General features: G+C 38.7%; 7 protein-coding genes across 12 annotated transcripts in view; 2 read left to right on the forward strand and 5 right to left on the reverse strand.

Moving 5' to 3' along the window:
- Positions 1 to 378, reverse strand: part of LOC18029526 (UPF0496 protein At4g34320) — a 1,626-nt gene extending 1,248 nt beyond the window's left edge. The window contains 1 exon segment of the mRNA XM_006412176.2: positions 2 to 378. Coding sequence (XP_006412239.2) covers positions 2 to 282 — 281 coding nt within the window. The 5' untranslated portion in view covers positions 283 to 378.
- A 4,487-nt stretch (positions 379 to 4,865) lies between these two features.
- Positions 4,866 to 10,497, reverse strand: LOC18029528. Of its 4 annotated transcripts, none has more exons than XM_024149984.1 (10): positions 9,711 to 10,497; positions 8,197 to 9,345; positions 6,929 to 8,065; positions 6,757 to 6,798; positions 6,234 to 6,310; positions 5,952 to 6,036; positions 5,721 to 5,804; positions 5,527 to 5,628; positions 5,329 to 5,427; positions 4,866 to 5,226 (listed from the first exon to the last, which is right to left on the reverse strand). In XM_024149984.1, exons 1-10 carry the CDS (start codon positions 10,467 to 10,469, stop codon positions 5,083 to 5,085), a joined length of 3,678 nt encoding a protein of 1,225 aa, XP_024005752.1. In that variant the 5' UTR covers positions 10,470 to 10,497; the 3' UTR covers positions 4,866 to 5,082. The 4 variants fall into 4 exon arrangements, 3 of the variants coding, with proteins under 3 accessions (XP_024005752.1, XP_024005753.1, XP_024005754.1); XM_024149985.1 differs by having other exon boundaries at positions 8,197 to 9,362; positions 9,711 to 10,046; XM_024149986.1 differs by having other exon boundaries at positions 8,197 to 9,302; positions 9,711 to 10,036.
- Positions 10,498 to 10,994: 497 nt separating this feature from the next.
- Positions 10,995 to 12,422, reverse strand: LOC18029529 (hornerin). The gene is made up of 2 exons (XM_024148647.1): positions 12,116 to 12,422; positions 10,995 to 11,683 (listed from the first exon to the last, which is right to left on the reverse strand). The coding sequence occupies exons 1-2, from the start codon at positions 12,420 to 12,422 to the stop codon at positions 10,995 to 10,997; spliced, it is 996 nt and encodes a 331-aa protein (XP_024004415.1).
- An 889-nt stretch (positions 12,423 to 13,311) lies between these two features.
- LOC18029530 (upstream activation factor subunit UAF30) lies at positions 13,312 to 14,776 on the reverse strand. Its single transcript, XM_006412180.2, has 2 exons — positions 14,364 to 14,776; positions 13,312 to 13,671 (listed from the first exon to the last, which is right to left on the reverse strand). The coding sequence occupies exons 1-2, from the start codon at positions 14,664 to 14,666 to the stop codon at positions 13,555 to 13,557; spliced, it is 420 nt and encodes a 139-aa protein (XP_006412243.1). The 5' UTR covers positions 14,667 to 14,776; the 3' UTR covers positions 13,312 to 13,554.
- A 164-nt stretch (positions 14,777 to 14,940) lies between these two features.
- On the reverse strand, positions 14,941 to 18,870 carry LOC18029531. 2 transcript variants are annotated; one of them, XM_006412181.2, is made up of 10 exons: positions 18,666 to 18,870; positions 18,079 to 18,145; positions 17,711 to 17,964; positions 17,159 to 17,624; positions 16,461 to 17,063; positions 15,928 to 16,374; positions 15,610 to 15,804; positions 15,454 to 15,513; positions 15,279 to 15,341; positions 14,941 to 15,178 (listed from the first exon to the last, which is right to left on the reverse strand). In XM_006412181.2, exons 1-10 carry the CDS (start codon positions 18,701 to 18,703, stop codon positions 15,095 to 15,097), a joined length of 2,277 nt encoding a protein of 758 aa, XP_006412244.1. In that variant the 5' UTR covers positions 18,704 to 18,870; the 3' UTR covers positions 14,941 to 15,094. The 2 variants fall into 2 exon arrangements, with proteins under 2 accessions (XP_006412244.1, XP_024005756.1); XM_024149988.1 differs by lacking the exon at positions 18,666 to 18,870 and adding an exon at positions 18,234 to 18,274.
- A 457-nt stretch (positions 18,871 to 19,327) lies between these two features.
- Positions 19,328 to 20,892, forward strand: LOC18029532 (thioredoxin domain-containing protein 9 homolog). The gene is made up of 4 exons (XM_006412182.2): positions 19,328 to 19,504; positions 19,626 to 19,901; positions 20,266 to 20,424; positions 20,517 to 20,892. Exons 1-4 carry the CDS (start codon positions 19,484 to 19,486, stop codon positions 20,691 to 20,693), a joined length of 633 nt encoding a protein of 210 aa, XP_006412245.1. The 5' UTR covers positions 19,328 to 19,483; the 3' UTR covers positions 20,694 to 20,892.
- A 207-nt stretch (positions 20,893 to 21,099) lies between these two features.
- On the forward strand, positions 21,100 to 23,267 carry LOC18029533 (TIP41-like protein). Of its 2 annotated transcripts, none has more exons than XM_006412183.2 (8): positions 21,100 to 21,304; positions 21,541 to 21,726; positions 21,821 to 21,911; positions 22,004 to 22,120; positions 22,200 to 22,259; positions 22,362 to 22,403; positions 22,526 to 22,654; positions 22,910 to 23,267. In XM_006412183.2, the coding sequence occupies exons 1-8, from the start codon at positions 21,165 to 21,167 to the stop codon at positions 23,018 to 23,020; spliced, it is 876 nt and encodes a 291-aa protein (XP_006412246.1). In that variant the 5' UTR covers positions 21,100 to 21,164; the 3' UTR covers positions 23,021 to 23,267. The 2 variants fall into 2 exon arrangements, with proteins under 2 accessions (XP_006412246.1, XP_024005761.1); XM_024149993.1 differs by having other exon boundaries at positions 22,013 to 22,120.
- Positions 23,268 to 23,287: the final 20 nt, after the last annotated feature.

Here is a 23,287-nt window from a genome sequence, read left to right on the forward strand (position 1 = left end):
CTTACAATCCAATATCACTTTCACCACTTCTTGATTCATCTCGAGCAAACACGCAGTCACTTCTTTCAGGGAATCGAACGAGAGCGCTCGAACCTCAACACCCGTAGCTAGCGTGCTTATCACGTGACTTGTCCGTGCCTGCAAACACGTGTCGAATGATTGCAGCTCCGTGTCTGCTTTACAGGCAGCCTCGTAGGATCGTAGCTCCGTTGTGTAGTGCATGCTCGTTGTTGTGGTCTTAGTCGATGTCTCTTGCGGCTTTTTGCTTGTTTGGTTTCCCATCTTTCTCTTTGAACCTCACCGAATTCGATTAATCTGAAATTATGAGTTACAAAGAAGTTCTTTAACATGGAAATGCGTACAAATCAAGATTGAAGAGTCTATAGACTAAGATAGAAAAAAGGTTAGTTTTGAAGGGAGATCGAGAGAAGTTTAAAAAGAAATGATTAGTGAGAAAGGGATAAACTTGGTCGGGCTTATCAGGAGAGGCAACAACAGAGAGAATTTTCCGGGAAAAGAACACAAGAAATGGGAAAGAAAAAGAAGAAAGAATTAATAAAAAAAAAATGATTAGGGGAAAGAAAGAAGAGGCTTAAAGAGAGTAAGAATGAGAATCGTTAAAGGAAATGGAAAATAGCTTGCACGCATGATGATGGTGAGAATTAGGGCATTGTATAACGCGGGAAGCAAACGTTTACTCTCTACTTAGCCGCCTTTTTGCCTACGTATCTAATATAAAACTCATTTTTTAATACATCATTTAATTATGCTACTTTTTTTTTATGCGCGTGTCAAATTTACTACGTATTCTAATTTAAAGAAAAACGTTTCACAAATTACATTTCATAATTTTTTATATATATTGTCTTTTGCGTTTAAATGTAATGTTAGAAGATATTCGATTTCTCTATACCCACGTGTAAATCATGTACGGTGGACTACCAAACGTTGATTGCAATCTACAAAAATATACCAAACAAATAATGTATAATTTTTTTCAAATCAATTAAAATACGTGCACCTTTTTTTTTATCATAACAAAATACTCGTACATTTTTATGATTTTTGAGTTACTGCCTTACGGAACTATTGGCGATCGAAAACAAGGCAAAAATAATTTGCATGGTCTCTTAAATATACAATTGACTAAAAGTGTTACGTACTGCATGTTTTAGTTGTTCATGCTGTGGTCACAACAGATATGTGATGCGTCGTTATTAACTGACCATTAGTTATATTAGTTGTTAATATAATAATGTACATATAGAGTTTAACTATAATTGTTCTTCTGATCTTATAAAACGTGATAATAATCGATATATATATATATATATGTATATTTGAAGATCTGGATTGTGATGATTAAACTACATATGGCCCTACGTGAACTATTATGTGCGTTAAGCAAGCACGTACACGTTAAGTCTCGTAATTAATTTGTGTTGACTTGTTTATATATGTGTAATAATAATATTAGGTGTTTTATATTTCAATGCAGCCGTGGCCATATCTATATATTAGCCGCCCTGAATTTGTTTCTCTTTCAGATCTCTCCTAACAATCAAAAGCAACGGGGCTACACGCTACAAATTATATAGTCCATCCATAAAACAAAACAAAAAAATGTATATAATGGCCAATCGGTTGAGTATAAATGTAGACTAAGCCCTAAAAAAAATGACAAGCACATTGAAAACAAAAAAACACTTGTATGGAAAAAATATCGGCCAATATCTGAATCAAGAACATCTAGTGACTCTTTTATCAAATATACACCTTAATTTGCATTCTTATGATTTTTACTCTTTTTTCAGTTATGTTGCTTCAGCAGATAAAAAACGTGAAAATATTTCTATTACAGGATTATTGATATAGTTTCCGGAACCCAAACCATAAGATTGAGAAAATACCGCATAATATGAAACAATGACTTGTAGTTACGGAAATCGGTTTACTCGAAATCGATGTGTACGTGGAAAAGAACCCACATTGTATGTTAACACAAACAAAAAAGTTGTATAAAAAATATTTTGATGGACGATTAAGTGAGGAAGTTTTCTCAACAAGCTTCCACCTTTTTAACAAAAAAATAACAAACTTTTAAATTCAAATGTAAATCCATTTCTCTTCTTTTCTCAATTTTCTCCTCTTGTAGTGGATTAATTAAGATGAAAAACTACACAATTAACACTGCCTTCAATAATGACAGATGATTTTGTTTTCTTTAATTCTAGAAAAGCATCAAAACTAGTGTGTTGCAATTTTTTTGTCTTATAACATATTACATGCCCTCTGTATAAAGAATAATACAAAATTGTCATTTCTGTCCAACTTCGATAGGAGTAACATATGGTTAAAAAACCATTCATCTATATTTTTTCTAACAATCTTACCATTATGTTAAAAAAATTTCTAATATTAATAAGCATCAAATATATCTCATTCATATTTGTGCCATTAATTCCTTTCATCTTAACTATTTAACTTCTAATTTTTTTTTTTTGGATCCTTAATGGATACCTACTACTCGTAGTCCTGCATCTACATTAATTAGTGGATCTTAGTCAATATAGGGCTTGCTTGAACGAAGTATTAAATGATGATTATGAAATTAAGATGAAGTAATGATTCAGATAGATTATTAACACACTAGGTAATCATTACCTTAATTAATGAGTTGTGTTGAGCGCAAATGAAACCTTAGAGCGATCTCTTCTATCTCTTTCCGCCCAAATCCTTGAAAAACAAAAATAAAGCGTCTGAAATGTGTTTCCTTGCCAGCTCCCCTTTTTATACTTAACGAGCTCTTGCACTATACCAACTTGGAGAACAAGTCATTAAACAGCTATCTCTCTTCAACAGTTTGTCAGTTACTAAAATACCCTTCACATGCTTTTTTTGTTTTCATTTAAAATCAAAAACATTTCTATGCATAATGAAAAATGAGTTAATTATCTACTGATATACGTTCATCTGTTTTATTTTTCTTTTTTTTTTGGTTAAATGTTAAATTTTATACCAAATTTTCTCAAATTTTTTACAGAATACAGAGGTACGACAAAGAAAACAGAAAACTAAAATCTACGACAAATGAAAACCAATTGAAGCAACAAAAACACAAAGAAAGGCAAAGAACCAGTAAGTGAAACAAAAAAGATAAAACCGAAGCAAAACAAGACGAGAAAACAGCAATCACGTGCTAAAGCATGGACCATCCTGTATTTACCGCAGCTCAAAGAGCTGGAGTTCACATCATAGTTGTCACAAGCATCAATCCGCTGGCAATATGACCATACAAGATTGGCTTTACATTTTGACCATCATTACACGACTGTGTGGTGTGGCAGTGTGGGTATATATGTTGTTCAAAGGAAATGTATGACTTAATTAAGATTAATGTGCAACTTAAACCTTCTTACCAATTTTTGTATTATATAGCATTTTAATAATTTTTGAGATTACACTTCTAACATTCTCACGTCGATAATAATACCTCACCCAAAAAAGAAAAAAAAATCTAACTTAAAAAGTTACAAAATACTACAGTACAAATACAGAACGACATAATGGCAATCTAGTAATACCAGAAAACCCGGAGGGTGTTGTTAAGAGGGGGAGAGATTAAAAAAAAAAAAAAAGGAGGAAGGAAATCAGGTACACGCGTCATGTGTCTATTGGTTTCTCTGTGAGAATCTAACGAGGGAAAATGGAAAATAGCAACCAATACGCTATGTCTCGTGCTTTTGTAACGCGTTGCCTTGCTTCCACAAGTCACGTGATATTTACTTTTTTTTTTATTGGTTTTCTGTTTTAGTACTAAGCAAATTGATATTTTTTGTTTTTGGTCTAAAGCACATCGATATTTCTTCGTTATTTATGTTGATTGATCATAAATTCATATTGATAAACGTCGTCTCTTTTTGTCTACAACAATTTCAGATACTAGAGGGTGCGTTGCATCGTTAGTGTTCATGTTATCTTTTCTATTACCTTCGTGTTGGTACTTGGTGTTTCTTTTGTTAGATAAATCTTGCCTTTTACCTTCAAATTTAATTAACGAAAAAGGGAGGTATATTTCTTAGTAGTAAATACTCCCTCTGTTTTACAAAGAGTCGTTCTGACATTTTTTTTTTTTCAAAAAGAATGTCGTTTTAGAATTCTAATGTAATTTTTAACATAAAATACCAACTTTAACTTCAATAAATTCAGAAAATTAATTATAAATATAGTTTCAAGAGTCATTTTTTGTAAACTAATAAGGATATAAAAGACCTTTTATCTTATTTCTTAATTTGTGTGAAAAATGTTAGAATGACACTTTTTATAAAACGGAGGGAGTATAATATATTTACGTTACATGTGATTTTCTAATGGATGAATCCTTGTGATTTGTGAACCATGAATCCATGATCTAGCCCACAATCTATCATCGAAAATTTTCCATTTTTTACATGTTATTTGTTACCACTATACAAAAAACGACAAATAAAAACATCTGGATTGACCCCGAAAATCAGGACTAGTATGGATTTCATAGATTTTTAGTTACCAAAAAAAATGAGAGATGATATATCATAAATGTAATGGAAAAGACAACATTTCACTTCGTTTACCTTTTCAGCTTTTCTTCTGCTATATACTTCATGAGACATTTGCGCACCAAAAAAAAATCTAATTTATGAGATTTCGCAATGGTATAAAATCCCAAATACTTCATGCTGAGCTCATAAATAGACAGAATTTCAAATACTTACTAACTTCTTATAACAACATAACGATTGAAACTAAATCTGTCTATATTAATAAGTTACGAAAAAATTTAGAAAAGACCAGTAAAAATTTTTATAAACCAAGAACACTTGGGGAATGAAAATGAGTATATATATATTTTCAAAGTGTTGTTCAAATAACACAAATGAAACAATAAGTAAAAGAGATACAAAAGAACCTAGCGTGTTTTTTTCTTATGTACACAGAAGATATATTTCAGGCTACAGTGACAACGAGATATAGCACTTTGTATGATTCTTGAGTCATGAGTCATCTTAGGTTAAGCTAACCGACCGTGTGCTTAACCATCAATCATGAGTCATCAGATTCCGGTTTAACACGAGGTCTTGAACGCTGCGAGCTGAGCTTGCGCAGGAACTGCAACGCCTCAGTATATGAAGGATCCGAGCGGCTCAGTGGTTTACAAGAATTTATATGGTCTGTTGACTCCAACACCTGTTTCATATATTCATGTAAAACAACAGTTTTGGAAGTTGCAATCTAATATGTAAAAGGAGTATGTATATATATACGTTACTACAAATTGGAGATACGTACAACAAGTTCACCAAATCCTGGGTATGCTGATTCAATTGGCACGATTTCCATCCGAAAAGCCCATCCTCCATAGCCTTCCACAATCGGGGTTACTTTTGTCTGCAATTAGATGGTAAACAGTAACCATAAAATTATTAACAGAGTATGTAATGTTAGAAAATAAAGAGACTCATAAGTGCTATAGAGTAAATCAACAACCTCACAGAAACTAAGGACTTCTACAATTCCTTTCTTGTGGAGCTGTCGAAGTAGGTCATTGAGCTCCACTAGTCTTGGAGAACCACTTCGTAGCTCTCCTATCTATATCACAATTCATCATCCACATGGTTGATTAGATATGGATATTTGGAGATGGATTGAAATCAGCTCTATAACAGAATAGTATTACTAACAGATGGAGCCGGGCGCAACACAAGACCCATTCGCCAGGGCATATCTGCTAGCTTGCTGCCAAAATGTGGGCAGCTGTAGAATACCTGAAAGTGAGAGGTACGAGATACTCGCATTATTTTTTTAGTGAGCTAATTCAAGCTAATTCGCAAAGACAAAGCCCACGGAAATAAAGAAATATGATGCTTAAGAGAACTAGAAAACCAGAAAATGTATGATGCGTTGATACATACAACTCCTGCCGTGTTATTCACTAGTTTATCAAGTTTTTCTTCCTTTGCTTTGTGTAGAATCTGCTTCACGACAAGTCCTCCCATACTACAAGATGAACGTTCCTTGATCAAAAAAATTATTGTATTGATGTTCTATGAGACAACATGTCAATTCAATGCCGTAATTTTGTTACTGAGAAAAGCACCAAGATATATAATAAACCTTAGCTGATAACAGATCAGCATCCATATAAGTTTGCATTAGGAAATATCTTTAGACAGGCCCCATAAGAGATCTCAGACCTGTGAGTCACAAAAACAACAGGACGGTCTCCAATGCCTGCAGAGACGAGCTTTTCCAATATCATAGCGCTAACTTCCTGCAAATTAGCAAAATTCCATCATCAACAAAACAACTGCAGGCTTAGTGATAGAGATGAAGTACACACACAGAATGCTGTATATACTCAATAATCACTCATCCAGCTCTCGACCACTTTTCCAGGGAAAAACAGCAACGTCTAACAAAGCCATACTATTGGCAAATAATTCTTAACCTCAGCAGTAGATTCAAAATTTTGCCCTTCAGTGTCAATTACTGTAAACTCAGACCAAGACCCTTCAAAATATTCTAGTGCGATTATTTTGATAATCCTCTGGTCATATAGCCTGTTAGGTCTTATAACTGCAGAAAGCTTATATCTGAATAAGATTTTAACAGATTTTAAGTGCTTTCATGTACAAAAAGACTTATTGCAAAATACTACTCACAAAAATAAATTAAAAAGGTATAACTTCCTAAAATAACTAGTAATGCATAACGTACTTGAAGAGGCAAGCTAGCTCCAGACCATTCCGTGAGATTTGTCTGTATCAAATATATCAACGAGAATCAAATTGGCAACCACAAATGCACCAGGGAACAGATAAGTACACAACATATAGATCTGTTACAAAGATCCGCATTAAGTAGGTATGTGCATAAAACTCAGACATACCTTGTATTTAAGGGTAAACAAACGAGCTTGAGGGAAATCATTTGAGAGCCACTCACTTGGCCAAAAAGTTCCCAGCTTTCCTGCTTCCTGGTCAATCTTCTCCACTAGGCCAGATTTGGTAGAGGATTTATCCTCAGCTATCCGCCAAGTTTTAAAGGGTCCACCACGCAATCCATGAAGAAAGATGACATCAAATTCAGGATCATGCACACGTGAACCACTGCTGGAATGATCCATGGAACTAGACAGATCGCTAATATCGACACGATCGCTGGCTTTATAAGCAGCATCTGTTGGTTCACCTTCACTTGATTCGATTTTCTTACCATTTTGATGTTCCTTTTCAGGACATTTCCAATGTGCTAGTCCGGGATTAATTAGAAATATCATGTCTCCATAGCGAGGACAGTTACTGTTTATGTTTGAGATGTCTGGCTTGGAACTGCCAATGTTTCTAGATCCACGATCATCTTGCTGATTGCAATACACATTTAACAGAGAAGCCCTCGCATAGCTTTGTGTCTTAGGGTCACTGCAACCGGAAATTTCTCCTTTTGCACAATCATCAAGCCATTTGCACCATGCTTCATCAGCTAAAATGACCTTCTGGACTTGCGGAAGAAGCGAAAGAATAGTTAGCAATCTAGCTGCATGCCTTCGGATGTGTGCACTAGCTGGGACTCTGACACTAGATGGATCTTGCGGATCTGTGATTGAAGATTCACCAAGACTATCTGGAGCTCGCCCTCGAGCCTCAAGGGCTCTGGATGCATCATAAGCTTCCATTGCACCTAGCTTCTCATAATCATCACATAATAGAAAGCGCCTTAGCAAACAAAGAACACCAAAATCAACTATTTTGTTCTGGCATACAGTATCTTCAGCGCAAACATCAGTCAGTGACTTAATAGCCTTGAGGGTTGCCAATGCAGACTCAGCAGCATTAAATTTAGGGGGGCTGTCCTTCTTTAAGTTCTTAATCGGTACCGCAAAAGGCTCGGAAAGGAGCAGATCTGCCAGTGGAACATTATGGACAGAATCTGGGACTGCACCCAGTTGAGCCATGGCAAGACTAACAACAGCCCCTGCTAGCTGGTTGGTTGACTGAGTAGCAGAAGAAACTTTTGACAGATCTACCTGTATATTCCAAGTAATAGCTGTTATTTACAAAATTTAAAACCGAAAGATGTAACCAAATAAAAGTAGTCATAATTTTCAACTATTCTATGTTCAGATAATAAATTCAATGACCATAAAGCTTCATGCACCTTTGGTTTTTCAGTTTTAGGTAGGCTAGCTCCTTTAGCTGACAACGACTTGCTGTACATCAAAATTTCATTCATTATAAGGGTTAACCATCCCTGAGAAATCGGGATAGACTGTGGTCCATAGTCCTCAAAAGTGCGTGAAAGGATTCTTCTTGCTGAAGATTGAACAGTGTCCGATGCAACCTTTCCAAGAACCCATGAGAGTAGTATGCCAGACCACTTCTGACTCTCTTCAAGAGATAAATGCATCTCACCAACACAGAGTAATTCTAGAGCCTTTGACAAACCTTCTTGCACTGCTTTGTGTTTTCTCGTTTTCCTAGCACTCTCTCTCATCAGATGAAGACCCTTCTCCATTACCATCTTCTGTGCTTTGTCACTTCTGTCAACAGAAACTAAAAAGGCGGACAACGCAACTTGAGCCAAAGAGATATCGTCAGTTTTACTGGCATGTGAAACAGTGGCAAGCAAACTCGAACTCCAGTCGGAAACAGAATCGCTTAACGGGAGATTGAGATCCTCCAACAACAGCCGAGCCACCAAACTCCCATGCCATTTCACAGTCCTCTCGGGTGCCATTAAGGCTGTCATGACGACTTGCCCATCCCGATCAAGTTCTTGAATATGAAATCTATTTGTATCAGAAGCCATTGCCCAGTTTGCCAATGCCCACGCAGCAAACGGCACTGCTACATGTTGACAATGTAAATCATCCCAAAGGCCAGGAATGACGGCAGATGACAAATTTGCTTGCGAAGAATTGTCATGTTTACTTAGCAATGCAAATGTTTTAGGAGTATCCTCTCCCGCATTAGCATTAAGGTCACCCAACGGCGCAAGCCCACTGGTTCTTGACAGCCCAAGAACCGTGGTTCCTTCAAGGATTTTAATTCCAATTCCCTTAATCCCACTTCTTCCATCGTCACTGTCATCATCTTTTTCTGGTTCATCAAAATACATCCCACCTTCCTCAATTACTTGAATTGCTGAAGCAATATCTCTCATCGTAGCATTCCCTGGCAATGATGATTTAAAAGGTGTCTTTTCTATTGTGTCACAGTTGGAAGTGACGATATCCATTATGGCAGCCACAAGCATGCTCCTACCTTTCAAAGAATCAGAAATATCGAATGAACTACGTCTTGGATGCTGCTCCCAAAGAAAAGCTAGATATCAATGGCAAAACACAACCAGAAGCATCACATAATCAAGACTCATATGCTTCGAAAAGTTTTTCATATCTTAATGAGAATGACAAATCTCCAGCTTGACACTTGATCAACAACCCTAGAGATACACAAAACTCATTGTTCTTGCCTATCATAGAAATGCCTTTGGATTCTTCTAAATCCTAAAATGCCATCTAGATTTATAACAGCTGGCTCGTCACAGTTTCCATTACATCTAACCTGAACAATACTACAATCACCTCCTGAACTATTACCAGGCTATAGCATCTACTTCTTTTTTTCGCTATTCAATCAGTACAAACAGCTAGTGGAAACAAGACGCACCTTTTTGTTTTTTGGTTGACAAGAGAATACGAACTTGAGCAACTTAGGCACTGCATCAGGTCTTCCCAGAGCGTCTTTACGCACAGTTGGATCAGCAATAAGGTAAGCCAGAGCCCTAGCGGCTTCGTCCTGGGCCCCAATTCTATCTCCGGGAAGGGCCACCGTCTCCAGCAACCAATCAACCACCGCACCACTGCCAGCTCCAACGAGAGCGGCTCTGCGAGCAGCATTCGCGGAGGCTATATCGGCTAGAAGAGCAGCCACCCGCAGCTCGAATCCGGCACGCACCTCGTGATTGGCTGAAGAGAGAACCGACCTGAGCGACTGCCACAGAACCGAGGCCGCAACACCGGTTTGTCTAGCATGGTGAACCACTCTCCTCAATGAATTTCCAGATTTCTGAACCGCGTGCTCGATTGAGTCGAAGATACGGCTGTTTCTGCTAGGAGTACGATCTGATTGGTCAAGATCGGGAGGGAAAACAGCAGCGTATGCAATCGCGGTGGATAAAGCGGCGGCGGAGAGAGCAAAAACGGATTTCTTAGAGAAGGGAGAAGATGGAGAGACGGTGTAAATCGAGGGAATAGGACTTTGTGATTGGTGTGGCGGCGGAGACGGTGTGAGGTGAGGTTCATTGTGATTCAAGGAAGAGCCTGAAGGACCGGTGGATGGCGGAGAAGAGGAGGAGAAAGGTCGCGGAAGACGGTGGAAGTGACGGCGGTTATAAGATCGGAGAAAATTGTAACGGAGACGAAGCATTCTCTTGTTTAATTTTTTTTATTTTCTTGCGTCCTTTTCGGAATTAAAATTTGTTTTCACGTTTCTAGAATTAAAGATGTAACTTGGAATATTTGGATATGCGATAACGAAGGGAAGATTCTGGCGTTGTGTGTGCCCGTAAGAAAAAGAAATTGGTATGGCGGTTTAAACAATTCTGGTTTATTTATAATTTTGTGAGAAAGATTATGGCGCTGTCTGTGCTTGTGCGTTATAAACTGGTTTAAACCTGCGGGTAATTTGTATTAAAGAGATGTCATTAGATTTGAACTTATTATTTCAAGAAAGACTCGGGAAGCATCAGAGGCTTTCTCTATCCCCAACGCAATGAAAAAATAAAAATATAAAAACTATGCGTATTGAATCTATTCTTGAAAAAAAAAAAAATCTGAATCCATCGTTGCCTTAAAGCAGAAGAAACAAAAAAAAAGGAGAGCAAACCAAACCGAACCTAAAAACGTCAAACTAAAAGCTTAAAGAAAAAGAAAACAAGGAGTGAAATTGGAATTAGGGTTTAGTATGTGGAGAAGGGCGGGGAACAGGGGAAACAGAGAACTTCATGTTGTGGTTGCAGTCCTTGTGGTTCCCACTGGCCAAGTAGTAAGTCTGAGTCTTGCGGAGAAGCAACTTGAACCCTAATGAGGATGTTGATGATCCTCGTGCGACTAGCTTCTTGCCTCTCCTCACATCGCATCTCTTGTAGCTCCTCAAGTCTGGGAGCAAATAGACATCGTTCTTGTGGCTGTGCTTGGTCTTGGATTTGGTTCGATCATTATTGTTGTTGGTGTACTTGACAACAAGAACATCGTTGACGTAGAAAGGCGCATGCTTTGAAGCCCATTCTTGGTAATCGAATCCGCTTTTCCACACAGTAACCTCAATCTTTCTTCTATGCGATATTAGAGCGGCCGTGTGGTTGTGGTGGCTGTTGTTGCTCGTAGAGCCAGTCCCGCCTGAGTGATTTGATGGGGCCGTGTGGTTGTTGTGTGTAGAACCAGCACCACTTGAGTGGTTTGATGGGGTCGTGTGGTTGTTGTGTGTAGAACCAGCACCGCTTGAGTGGTTTGATGGGGTCGTGTGGTTGTTGTGTGTAGAACCAGTACCGCTTGAGTGGTTTGATGGAGCCGAGTGGTTGTGGTGGATGTTGCTTGTAGAACCAGTGCCGCAGGAGTGGTTTGATGGGGCCGTGTGGTTGTGGTGGCTGTTGTTGTGTGTAGAACCAGTGCCGCTTGAGTGGTTTGATGGGGCCGTGTGGTTGTTGTGTGTAGAAGTGGCCGTGTGATTGTGGTGGCCGTTGTCGTGTGCAGAACCAGTGCCGCTTGAGTGGTTTGATGGGGCCGTGTGATTGTGGTGGCCGTTGTTGTGTGCAGAACCAGTGCCGCTTGAGTGGTTTGATGGAGCCGTGTGGTTGTTGTGTGTAGAGCCAGTGCCGCATGAGTGGTTTGATGGGGCCGTGTGGTTGTGGTGGATGTTGCTTGTAGAACCAGTACCAACTGAGTGGTTTGATGGTGCCGTGTGGTTGTTGTGTGTAGAACCAGTGCTGCTTGAGTGGTTTGATGGGGCCGTATGGTTGTGTGTAGAGCCAGTGCCACCTGAGTGGTTTGGGGCCGTGTGGTTGTTGTGGCTTTTGTGTGTAGAGCCAGTGCCGCTCGAATGGTTTGAGCCAGAGCTGCTTCCCCAACCCCAGTGTGTATCCGTTCCGTTCGAGCTCCAACCCCATCCCCAACTTGAACCACCACCCGAGTTCGAGTCTGAACCACCTGAACTCGAGCCAGAAGAACCGCTACCAGAGCTGTCGGAGCCCCAGCCCCAGCCCCAGTTAGAACCGGACTGGCCGGAACCCCAACTCCAGCTCCATGCCTCAGCACTTCCGGAGAAGACGCATGCAGTGATCACGAGGATTAAGAGCACCTTGCGTGCACCAGAGAGACCCATCGTTTCTTCTTCTTCTTTCTTGCTTTTGTGAGCTCTTTGGAGTCCAGAGGTTCTCTATTTATATAGCCAAGGGAGAGGATGGTTGAGAGTCGGTTCCCAAATTGGATAGGGAATATGAATAACAGTTAACAACTATCGAGTATCGTCGCAAATCGATCAGGAAAAGGATTTCTTTTTGTTTAAACATTAACGTATTACTCGTCTTTCCTTTTTTTTTTCCTTCTTTTGCAACTTTAGATATAAAAACAAGTGGATAAATCTATTAGGATTATTATTCATGAACCTTCCTAATTAGTATTATTTTTTATTTAGTTATGTTGAACAAATATAAGACCGCCCGTGTGTTAACGAGTTCCAATTCAATATTGACTTTCCTTTCTTTCATAAAAAAAGAAAAAAGTCTTTATGTTCCTCTAGTCGTCAACTAAATTTCTCAAAAAAAACTATATTTCTCTAACAGGACTTCTCTAAGTTATGAGATTCATGTCTCAAGTGTTAGTTAGAAAACGCTTTTGACATTTTCTTCTTTTCTAAATCTCGCGAAATTTCATCCAAAGAAAGAAAAAAAGTTGTTTTATTCTCTTATTATTGTAACTTGTGATGAATTGGTATTCCATAAGATTAATTTTGTCTAGATTTTGGCAGACAAGTAGAGAAAGTTCTAATCAGTGCATTTGCTGTTTAGTAGTGATGCCTTCACATGCTTCGATAGAAAATTACTGTTATTTTTACCCCCAAATTCATCTGTAAAACTTTGGTCATCGTGGTGATTGGTGAATGTTACAGAAATGGGATTTAGGTCATATTTGTGTTCAGATATTATGGCAATATGAAGAAAGTAAAAACTAAAAAATTTGAAATGAAAAAGTTAAAAAAACAAGGGAAGTAATATGAAGAAACGGATGCATAAAAGAGGTGTTCAAGTCATAAGACAAAACGCATACTTTAACTGCAATGGGAAGCAAGTGTACACATAACTGACAAAAGATATCCTCAAAAGCTTTAACTACTTCGTTGCATAAAACATCTTAAAACCTAATTTCACTAATCTGTAGTCCGATCATTCATGGCCTCTAATAGCTCAGCAAAAAACATACGCCAATGATTGTCTTGTCTCAGCCACCACATTCATTCAGAGAAAGTGAGGACCGATGAGCTTCGCAATCTCCAAGAACCCGACGCGGTCTTTTCCTTCAAATATCTTCTTCAGCTTCTCGTCGCAGATTATCACCTTCTTGTTTTGTGGATCCTGGAGAACAATGTTACTCATTTTAGTCACCAAAGTTCACACAAGTAGATGCCTATATCAATATTGAACTCTGTTCATTCTGCTGAAAAAGTATCTCTAAATGTGAAGGAGCTCTTAAGAATCTAAGACCAAACAACAGAAAGAGATGAAAACACCAGAAAACACACAAGCTAACGTCTTAAGGTGAGCTGAATCAGCCTCTCCAAGTCTTACTTTTGTTACAATCAGACAGAGCTTAAAGAGTCATTAGACCAGTCAAGGAAATCATATATTTTTCCAAGAAACGATTTAGGAATTTTTGTCAATGACAAGGAAAAACCAGTCACATCAAAAAAGAAGTGTACAACCAAAAATTGAAGCCCAGAATCCGCTTAATCCTTCAATTCAATAATCACAACATCAAAAGAAACTGTTTCAGATTCCTAAACTAAACAGTAAACAACTCCAAGAGATTCAACTATGCAAACAAAGACAACAAGAAAACCTTATCCAATTCTTAAAAGATGTCTCTTTGAACTCATAAGCTATTAGAAAGAAAATGTTCGGGATTAGTCTACAAGAAACCCTCGAATTCCAACCACTCTGAAACACCAAAAACGCAAATCCGAAAAGCAAGTTAAAAATCAGAGCGTTTGCTTCAAATCAAGACGTTATGCATTTCATAGAGAGGGAGATGAAATAAGAATATATACTTGAAGGTCGTGTTCCTTGATGTAGGCCCAAATGCGTTTGAGAGCCTGTGTGCGAGGTATCACCGACTCGCCGACGACGTCCTGCATTTCGGGGGACACTGGGCGAGGCTTCATGATGCCACGTGGCTCCCGGGTCTTGGTGGCTGAGGGCTCGGAGGATGCCGTCGCGGAGGTCACGGCTCGCACCATGCGCAGGTTAGCCGGATGAGGCGCAAGACGGAGGGACGAGAGAGACGGTGAGCTGCGGAACGGCGCCGTTTCGACGCAGAGAAAGGTAGAGAAGATTCCAGAAGAAAGAGCCATTGTCGTCGTCGTCGTTGTGCTTGTCTGTGTGGTGGATTTTGGAAGACGAGAGGTTTTGTGTTATCCTTTCCTTTCCTTCCTTTTTTGTTTCTTCTCCAGTTCTAGAAATTAAAGAGGGCACATTCGACCTAAACTATGTATTTAAAGGAAAATGTAAAACACCTTCTTTTTTTTTGAAGAATTATTATTAAATCTATATTAGTATTTTTTCTTTATCAGAGAATCGATCATGCAAGAATCGAATTCGGATCCATTTATTTTTGGATATTTCTACATCTCCTTGTCGATTATTATTATCCTACACTACACAAGTACACATCTCTTTAGGATAGTAATACTTCAAACATGCCTCTCTACAAAAATCATACAGTTTCCAAGCTTTTTGATAAGCAACAACAAAGCCTCTCCTTTTTTTTTTTTTTTGTCTTTTAGCCTCCCATGCTATTTGAGGGATAACAACGAAGACCATGAGATTGTTCTTCTATAGAATCTCTTGATGCTAACAAATTCACCTGCAAAACATAGTTTGTCATAGTTTCTGTATTACAAGAGGTTTACTTATAAATTCGGGAACTTTCTTCGATCAATCAATAGCAGTGTGTTTCAATGTACCTTGACTATCTCAGACACTGAGCTCGGTCGCGTGTACGCAGCCAAAACACTCATGTTAAAATCCTGCAAGATATAAACATTACACAAGTCTTGAAAATGCCATCAACATTCTTATAACTGGAAATTCCACCGGTAAACTTATATTTTACTGATCAAAAAACATATGTCAACTCACCCTGAAGGGGTCACCGCGTAGAGACTGAACAAACATCATGGAGAAGTCTGAACCGTTTCCCTGCAAGACAAACCGAATCACATAGTTAGGTCACATGCTCTCTACACATAGCAGCTCACATTCATGCCGCTATATATATATATATATATATATTACCTCTAGAGATACATCCCTGAGGCGTCTTCCCGTTTGAGCACAACAAACACGGACCATACTCTCATCGCAGCTTCCACTGATGATGTAGTCATTACCATTCATGTAATACGATCGAGTATAGTTCATAGAGCTTCCTGTTGGGACTATCTCAAAATTCAGATGAAGCCTTCCATCAACTGTCAAAAGCTGCCGCACCTGAGAAAAATGCTCAATTGATTGCTAAAAATCATTAGAAGATTGTCACACACATATAAAAAAAGCGAATATTGTATATGCAGAAAGCTTCATGAGTAAAAACTAAAAGGTCGATGAGAGTACCTCATTGTCCACGGCTGATGTTAGAAGATAACGATCATCTGGAGAGAAGCAAACCATCACGTTTCCTTTGGTACTAGAGGCAGTGTAGCATGGTTGAGATGGCTCTTGTCTCAAATCCCATAGCTTAACATCTCTGTCAAAAGAAGAAGTCGCGAAAAGAGACGGGGAGTGGTTGGAGAATTTCACCACGTTAATGTGCTCTTGATGCATGTTAGCGAAAACTTGTAGGCGTGTTCCGCTACCAATGTCATACAAAGCCACGTCCTTTGAGTATCCGCTTGCAAGAAATAGTTTGTCCGTCGAATTAACATGAACCGAGGTTAACTGGTCAAAGTCATCAAAAGTAACAGAACCAGAAGTTGTGTGACTGCTACTACTAGTAACTGTGGATGACGCTTTTTGGATGTCGTACAACTTCAGTGAGCCGCTGGCTGAGCCAGCTATAACCTTGGAAAACCAAAAAAAATTTGAAATGTATTCGTTAGCTAACAACTAACATAATCAAATCAAACAAAGGCAGCTTTCAAAAGTACCATAGATGGATACATCTTGAGCCAACAAAGTCCCAAGATACTACTTTGAGCTCCATGAGATGGGATGTAGCGTACAATTTTCCCGCTTTCGTGATTGAGAACAACCACCTCACCATCCAAAGTTCCAAATACCATTAGGCTAGGATCCAACGGATGATATTCAAACTGCCTTGGACATAATCTCCTGTTTTCATCTTCCCGGTGAATCCTACTAAAAGGAAGCGAATGCAAGAGAGGCCAAGAAGAAGATCCCATCCTAGCCGCACAAAGAGACCTTATATATGAATTCTGAGATTTCCATTTGCTTGATCTCGTTTCACGCTTCTCCAGGACTCTAACTACACTTTCCTTGTTCTTTCTCCTGTACGGTAAGTACTCAAAGTTTGCGGAGTATGTCTCAATGGCCCTATCTCTATCACTCTTTCTGATTGCCAAATTGTCCAGGACTTTTAATTTGGGTAAAGAGTTTATCATGTACATCCTATAATGCTTTTTGAAACATATCGGTGATGCGTGAGACGATATATATTTCAACCCAACATTACCAAGTTGTGTTTCGAATGAACCATCATAGGTTTTGCACGGCATTTTCCCTTTCCTAACCTGCCAAAATGGTACAAGGAAGCTTTAACCATCCCATGCTTACATGTCTCATCGGTTAACTTTACAAGCAAGAAAAAATGGTAATGTGTTTTCACCTTTTCCCTCAAAAATACTTCTCCATTCAGATCTGTAGACACGGAGATACGTGAATCCATATCATCTTGCTCAGGAATTTTATACGAGAAATCCATGCCATGAAAAGTCTCTTCATCAGGATCCAACTGTTCGAAAACCTCTGAAAAATCTGCTCCAATGGACGAGTTTGAAGATGACTGCGAATCACTACAACAAATCCAAATTTGGAACCGGAGCTCCTTAAGAGAAGGGAGTTTCAAGAGAGCAGCACTTGTTGTCCAAAGATCCGACACTAGACTGTCGCAAATCGAAAGATATGTCAATTTGGGCATGCAAGAAAAACAGTCTTCCCCAAAACCATGTATACGGTTGTTATCGAGTATAAGGGTGTGCAGCTGTGCGAACTCTCCTACGATGTTAAGCTTATTTAAATGCAACGACCTCACATTCAATACTTGGCAGCTCAAACCTCTAAAGAAAACGTCCCTGATATTAAAAAAAACAATCACCAAATGAAAATAGAAAGCTGAAGAAAGAAATAATGCAAACAAAAAAAAAAAACCATTGCTTACAGCCAGAAGGTTTTTCCGAAAGAATCATGAAGATGAACAAGTCGCAGTTTTTGACTGACAGAACGGATTAAGGACAATGCATAATGATCTTCCAAAGAACAAGAGGATCTCACAAAGAGATCGATTCCTTCTATTAAATCGGATGTGTTGATCTCATTGCATAACTCGAGAAGCGGGTGAAAGTCATCGTAATTCACTCTGTCCACTAAAAGATTCATGATGCATCTTTGATTTCTTGACTTTCTATCCTCCGCCTGAAAATTCATTTGATCTTGGTTCAATTGTAAATTTAACTCAGAATAACACTAAGATCAAGCTAATCAGAAGCAATATATAGATCTTATGGACATGGAAAAAGGTAACCATACCTCAAGGAAGGTAGATAAAATAGAAGTGTTGGGTAGGATTCCATGCTTCTTGCATAATTCAACGTACCTGAAACCAAAGATGAATCACTTGACACATTGTAACTTATCAAGAACCCTACTTATCTAGAGATCTGATCCAAGACTAACGAAATTACCCAGAATTTACAAATCATCCGACCCAGAAAGCACCCTGACGCACAAATGTTTACCCCCAAGGAAAAAAGAAGAAGACCTAACAAAAAAACTTCCCTTCTTTGATTCCTTAGACCAAAAACGATAGAACAGAGTCAAAACAAATCCTTAACCAGAGAAGAGCAGAAATTCAGACAAATTATCAGGAAAACCACCAGCAAAAAAACACAGAATCAAAACTCAATTTAGATTAACTGGAAGAAAAAAAGCTAGTGAATTCGTTATTCCAAACAAAAATACGGAGATAAAGGAAGAACTCATAGTTTCTAAAAAAGATAGTAGCAGGATTCAGACAAAACCCAAACGTACGATCACATCTCAACTTTTTCTGTCTTAATACAAACGCTTAGATACACGAAAGAGGTGCAAAAAAAACAAACAATCACAAAACTCACTTCTCCTCAAGGGTGGCGATTTCAGTAAGCATAGCCATTCAATCAAATCTTAAGAATGAACTCCAACTACTCCTTTCCGATGTTATCAGGAACTTTTCTACACGAAAGCAAGTTTTTGAGGAAGTTTTAACATATCAAAAGACTTTACACCTAAACCTGCCACCTGGTATAGAAGCTTGAGCAATTTTGTGCTCTTTTTTTTTTTTGGTCGTCAAGCAATTTTGTGCTTTAAAAAGTGAGTGAGTGGTGCTAATAAATTAATGGGTCCAACTTTTAAAATAAAAAAGATAAAGTGTCTAATTCTATCGATTCACATTGACGCACACACATGCGTAAATAAAATAGAGATCATATTATTCGGTCAGATGTGTCTCTATATACGTACGTTTTTGCCTTAGGGGTTTCAGAAGTTTCATATACGACATACTGCAATAAATTTTGCTTTTATTCTTATTTTGGGTCTAAGAATCTTATTAAATAATTACTTCTAACCCAAACACCTAAATATTGTCTCTCCCAAATCTATTGATAGTGGTCCTATACACTCCTAGTGGAAAATTGCAGAAAACTCTACAATACCAAAAACCTGGTTTCTATGGTTCAGCGGTTCGGACTGGTTCACCGGTTTTATAGCGGGTTTAAGGATTTCTTCATGGAACGACATCGTTTAGTAGAACCCCAGAACCCGAGATCTATTTTGTGCATCTTCTCTCGCTCTCTCTCCCTCCGTTCTTCATCCTTCGTCTCCTAAAATTGAATCTCTCTTTTGAATTCAAGTAAACGAAGATCCGTCCAACAGATCTCACCTGACTTTCACAATGGATAATCCTATTCAAGAGGTACCATTTTGCATTTTACACTTTTGATGTGGCTTTGAATTGCGATGGAAGATGGTTTTCTCAACTATATTGGATTTTAAACTTTTTGCGCGATTGGATTTTTGATATGTTTTCATGGCAGATTCTGGAGAAGCAACTTTTGACGGTGGCGAAAGCAATGGAGGACAAGCTTGACGAGGAGATCGCGTCCCTGGAAAAGCCTGACGAGGACGATCTAGAGGTGCTGAGGGAGAGAAGGTTGCAGCAGATGAAGAAAATGGCGGAGAAAAGGAAACGTTGGATGAGTCATGGACACGGCGAATACTCCGAGATCCCCTCCGAGAAAGATTTCTTCGCCGTCGTCAAGGCCAGCGAACGCGTCGTCTGCCACTTCTACCGCGAGAATTGGCCCTGTAAAGTATGGATTCACAACATTCTTTGTTTTCAATTGGATTTGGTTGAGAATCGATACATACTTTCCCCGACTTCTCGTTGTCTTTTATGTTTTGATAAGAGACTTGAGCTGCATTTGCATTTTGGGATTTCAGTTTCTTTAGATTTCTCAGGTTTCAATTGAGTAGTTCAATTTCCAGGAGATTTTGCTGGGTTTTAGCATTTTCTTTGAAAAAATATCTCCTTTTGGTTTTAGCTGTCTCTGTTGTTGTGTTAAGTCCATGTATGATAGAGATGTTGGAGCAGAGATTTGTTTCTCCAAAATGATGGTGCGTCTTGTCCATAAGATTCAAGAGCGTATTTGTAATCAAGAATTGTTTTTTTTGCAGGTGATGGATAAACACATGAGTATATTAGCAAAGCAGCACATTGAGACACGTTTTGTGAAGATCCAAGCTGAGAAAAGTCCATTCTTGGCTGAGAGGCTCAAGATTGTCGTTCTTCCCACTCTTGCCCTCATAAAGAACACTAAAGTCGATGATTATGTGGTATAGTAATAACTGCTGAAAACAAGTGTAGGAAATAAAACCCAGTCTTGGTATCTGTTCGAATATATGATGATCTCAATGTTGTTTGATAGGTTGGGTTCAATGAGCTGGGAGGGAAAGACGATTTCAGCACCGAGGACCTGGAAGAGAGATTAGCTAGAGCCCAAGTGATCCACTACGAAGGAGAATCATCTCATAAACCAAAGTCTACAACACAAACCAGGAGGAGCGTAAGGCAGAGTGCTAATTCAGATTCTGACTCGGAATAAATCCCAAGTTTTGACAACGGTTCGCTCGTCGTCTCATGATCCACACTATCTTTACCCTTGTTTTTTGTGTGTGAGTGTTGCAATGCAAAAGAGGAATATGGCGAGCTTCTTGGTGAGTTGTATCGAACGAATTAAGTTATGATTTGTAATTCAAAGCAATTCAGTCGTCTTTTTAATGATCTAATATGGATGTTTAACCTCATTAAATGTCTTCACTTTCGAATGACAAAAACAAAAACAAAATGTCTCGACTTTCGAACATAACAACATACTCTTAGCAAATGTAAAAAAATATATGATTAATCAACTAAGTAACAGAGAGCAGTCCAGAACCCAAAGTAAGGCCCACATTTCCAACTTAAAGCCCATCAAGCTCTTAAGTCAATGTCTTGGATAGTTTGTTTCACCGGTTGGTCGCAAAAGTTTAATCGGCGAAGAAAAGGAAGTGCCGATATTTCACCGGCGATTAAGATGGAGATAGAGGTCGATAAGGGGATTCTTAAGTCTTCTGGGGCAGAGCTTCTTCCCAACGGACGTCGAGGTTTGCGCATCCATGACTGGGAGATCGAAACCCTCCGTGGCACGATTCTTACTTCTCTCGCTCTCCAAGAGTACTCAATCTCTATCTCTCACCTTACGTCTCCATAAGATACAATCATCTACGAATTTGGTTGTTTCTGTGCATTTCGGTTACTAGTTGTGTTTCGAGGTTTTGTATCTTTGCGTCGTCAATTCGATTCGGTCTGATTGATTGAGAACTGAGAATAGCCCAAATTGCTTCTTCTGAGATGCACATGTCTTTTAATGTCAGCAGAATAACGAAATGTATTGTGTGATTGTAACTCAGCTGGGAAGAAAAGCTTCATACATCTCACTTACCTGAAATGGTATTTGGCGAGAATGCATTAGTCCTTAGACACCTAAGTAGCCACGCTAAGATTCATTTCAATGCATTTGACGCACTAGCGGGTTGGAAGCAAGAAGGGCTTCCACCTGTTGAAGTTCCTGCTGCAGAAAAATGGAAATTCAGGAGGTCAGTTTATGACCGGTTTTATCTGATTAGATCAACCTTTTTAAAACTCTGCACGTACATGGTTTTATCTGAGACAGTTCTTATGTGCTTGCAGCAAGCCGTCCCAGCAGGTTATACTAGATTATGATTACACTTTTACAACGCCATACCGTGGAAGTGAAGTCGTTGAGAAAGACCAAGAAGAGGTTCGCCTTGCTCTCTTGTTCACCTAGTTCTGCCAGTTAATTTAAGGGTAACCTTCTTGCTCATTGATGTATGCTGTTGTTTTCATGTGAAGCACGTTAAGGAAAAAGCAAATACTGAGGTTGAAGCTAGTCTTCAGTGGGAGAACTGTGATGAGCAGATTGATTTGGCCGCTCTCTCACTTAAAGAACCTATTCTATTCTATGATGAGGTTGGTCCTCTAATCGATACAAACACAAAACATTTAATTTTTGTCTTCTGCGCCAAGTACTTATTCTCTACTCCTTCAGGTAGTTTTGTATGAAGATGAACTGGCTGACAATGGAGTGTCACTTTTGACTGTGAAAGTGGTAAGATATCACAAGCCTTTTTTTCCAGTCACATTCTGTCATAATTCCGTGGATTTGATCTAAACACTAACCCGTGTGTGCCGTTCTGTTTGTTTTCTTTAGAGAGTCATGCCAAGTTCATGGTTCCTCCTCTTACGATTTTGGGTGAGTCATCAGGAAAAGCCGTAGTCATTATAGAAAATCGTTATGCACCAGTATATGAATTCTCATTGACTCACTCCTCTGATGCTTTGGTTTTCATCATCCACTCGGTTGCCTTTTTACAGCTTAGAGTTGATGGTGTGCTTATGAGACTGAGAGAGACGAGAATGCATTGTGTGTTTGGCAAAGGTGAGACACCCACTGTTCTTCGTGAAAGCTGTTGGAGAGAAGCAACATTTCAGTCTCTATCTGCGGTTAGTTTTTCTTCACTTTTAGGACAGATTACTAATAATTTTTTCCGTCTCCAATCTTTGTTTTGTTGACATCCATATTTTTCCCATTAAGCCTAGAACGTCTGGCTGATTATAGTCCTAACCAGTAACCATTTCCCATAAATCATCAAACAATCACTATCCTTTTGTTACAAGACGAGAACATACTGCAATGTTTCTATGGTTAGTGAATATGGAAGGTCCTATGATGATAACTCTTTGATTATATATATGCAGAAAGGGTATCCCGTTGACTTAGCAGTCTATAGCGACCCGAGCTCCATCAGTCAGAGGCTACCGGTTATTAAGCAGATGACACAGAAACTGAAGATCCCTCGGAAAGTGTAAGCTGTTGTTAAACCAAGAAGAAGGTGTCGCATGAGCAGTAAAAAAAAATACTTAATATTTACGATTGAGTTTGTTGATGTAAGGAGTTACTTAACTGATTCATTGTGGCGGATTTCGTTTTCATGCAAGCACTGAAACCCTTTCATGTTATTACACTGTTATTGTTCCCAGAATACTTTCCTCCTCACTATTCAAAGTCTATGATTTGTATCACACAAATAAGAGTTATTTCAATTCTGTATAATGTAATCACATCAAAATTTGTTA

The sequence above is a fragment of the Eutrema salsugineum genome, unplaced genomic scaffold (assembly GCF_000478725.1).
Source record: "Eutrema salsugineum unplaced genomic scaffold, Eutsalg1_0 scaffold_1, whole genome shotgun sequence".
Lineage (NCBI taxonomy): Eukaryota > Viridiplantae > Streptophyta > Magnoliopsida > Brassicales > Brassicaceae > Eutrema > Eutrema salsugineum.

Bases quoted from the DNA above. Each gene is read 5' to 3' on its own strand.
- LOC18029528 (XM_024149984.1), bottom strand. From the start codon at position 10,469: ATGCTTCGTCTCCGTTACAATTTTCTCCGATCTTATAACCGCCGTCAC. The intron at 9,346-9,710 runs GTGCGTCTTGTT...CTTTGGGAGCAG, and splicing joins GTCAACCAAAAAACAAAAAG to CATCCAAGACGTAGTTCATT. The intron at 6,799-6,928 runs GTATGTCTGAGT...TATTTGATACAG, and splicing joins TGTTTACCCTTAAATACAAG to ACAAATCTCACGGAATGGTC.
- LOC18029533 (XM_006412183.2), top strand. From the start codon at position 21,165: ATGGAGATAGAGGTCGATAAGGGGATTCTTAAGTCTTCTGGGGCAGAG. The intron at 21,727-21,820 runs GTCAGTTTATGA...ATGTGCTTGCAG, and splicing joins GAAAAATGGAAATTCAGGAG to CAAGCCGTCCCAGCAGGTTA. The intron at 22,121-22,199 runs GTTGGTCCTCTA...CTACTCCTTCAG, and splicing joins CTATTCTATTCTATGATGAG to GTAGTTTTGTATGAAGATGA.
- LOC18029530 (XM_006412180.2), bottom strand. From the start codon at position 14,666: ATGGCTCTTTCTTCTGGAATCTTCTCTACCTTTCTCTGCGTCGAAACG. The intron at 13,672-14,363 runs GTATATATTCTT...ATTGTTCTCCAG, and splicing joins TCAAGGAACACGACCTTCAA to GATCCACAAAACAAGAAGGT.
- LOC18029531 (XM_006412181.2), bottom strand. From the start codon at position 18,703: ATGGCTATGCTTACTGAAATCGCCACCCTTGAGGAGAA. The intron at 18,146-18,665 runs GTGAGTTTTGTG...CTTTGGTTTCAG, and splicing joins ATCGCCACCCTTGAGGAGAA to GTACGTTGAATTATGCAAGA. The intron at 15,805-15,927 runs GTACTCTCATCG...CATTTTTCTCAG, and splicing joins CATCAGCCGTGGACAATGAG to GTGCGGCAGCTTTTGACAGT.
- LOC18029529 (XM_024148647.1), bottom strand. From the start codon at position 12,422: ATGGGTCTCTCTGGTGCACGCAAGGTGCTCTTAATCCTCGTGATCACT. The intron at 11,684-12,115 runs AAAGCCACAACA...ACAACAGCCACC, and splicing joins CGGCACTGGCTCTACACACA to ACAACCACACGGCCCCATCA.
- LOC18029532 (XM_006412182.2), top strand. From the start codon at position 19,484: ATGGATAATCCTATTCAAGAG. The intron at 19,505-19,625 runs GTACCATTTTGC...TTTTCATGGCAG, and splicing joins TGGATAATCCTATTCAAGAG to ATTCTGGAGAAGCAACTTTT. The intron at 20,425-20,516 runs GTATAGTAATAA...GTTGTTTGATAG, and splicing joins CTAAAGTCGATGATTATGTG to GTTGGGTTCAATGAGCTGGG.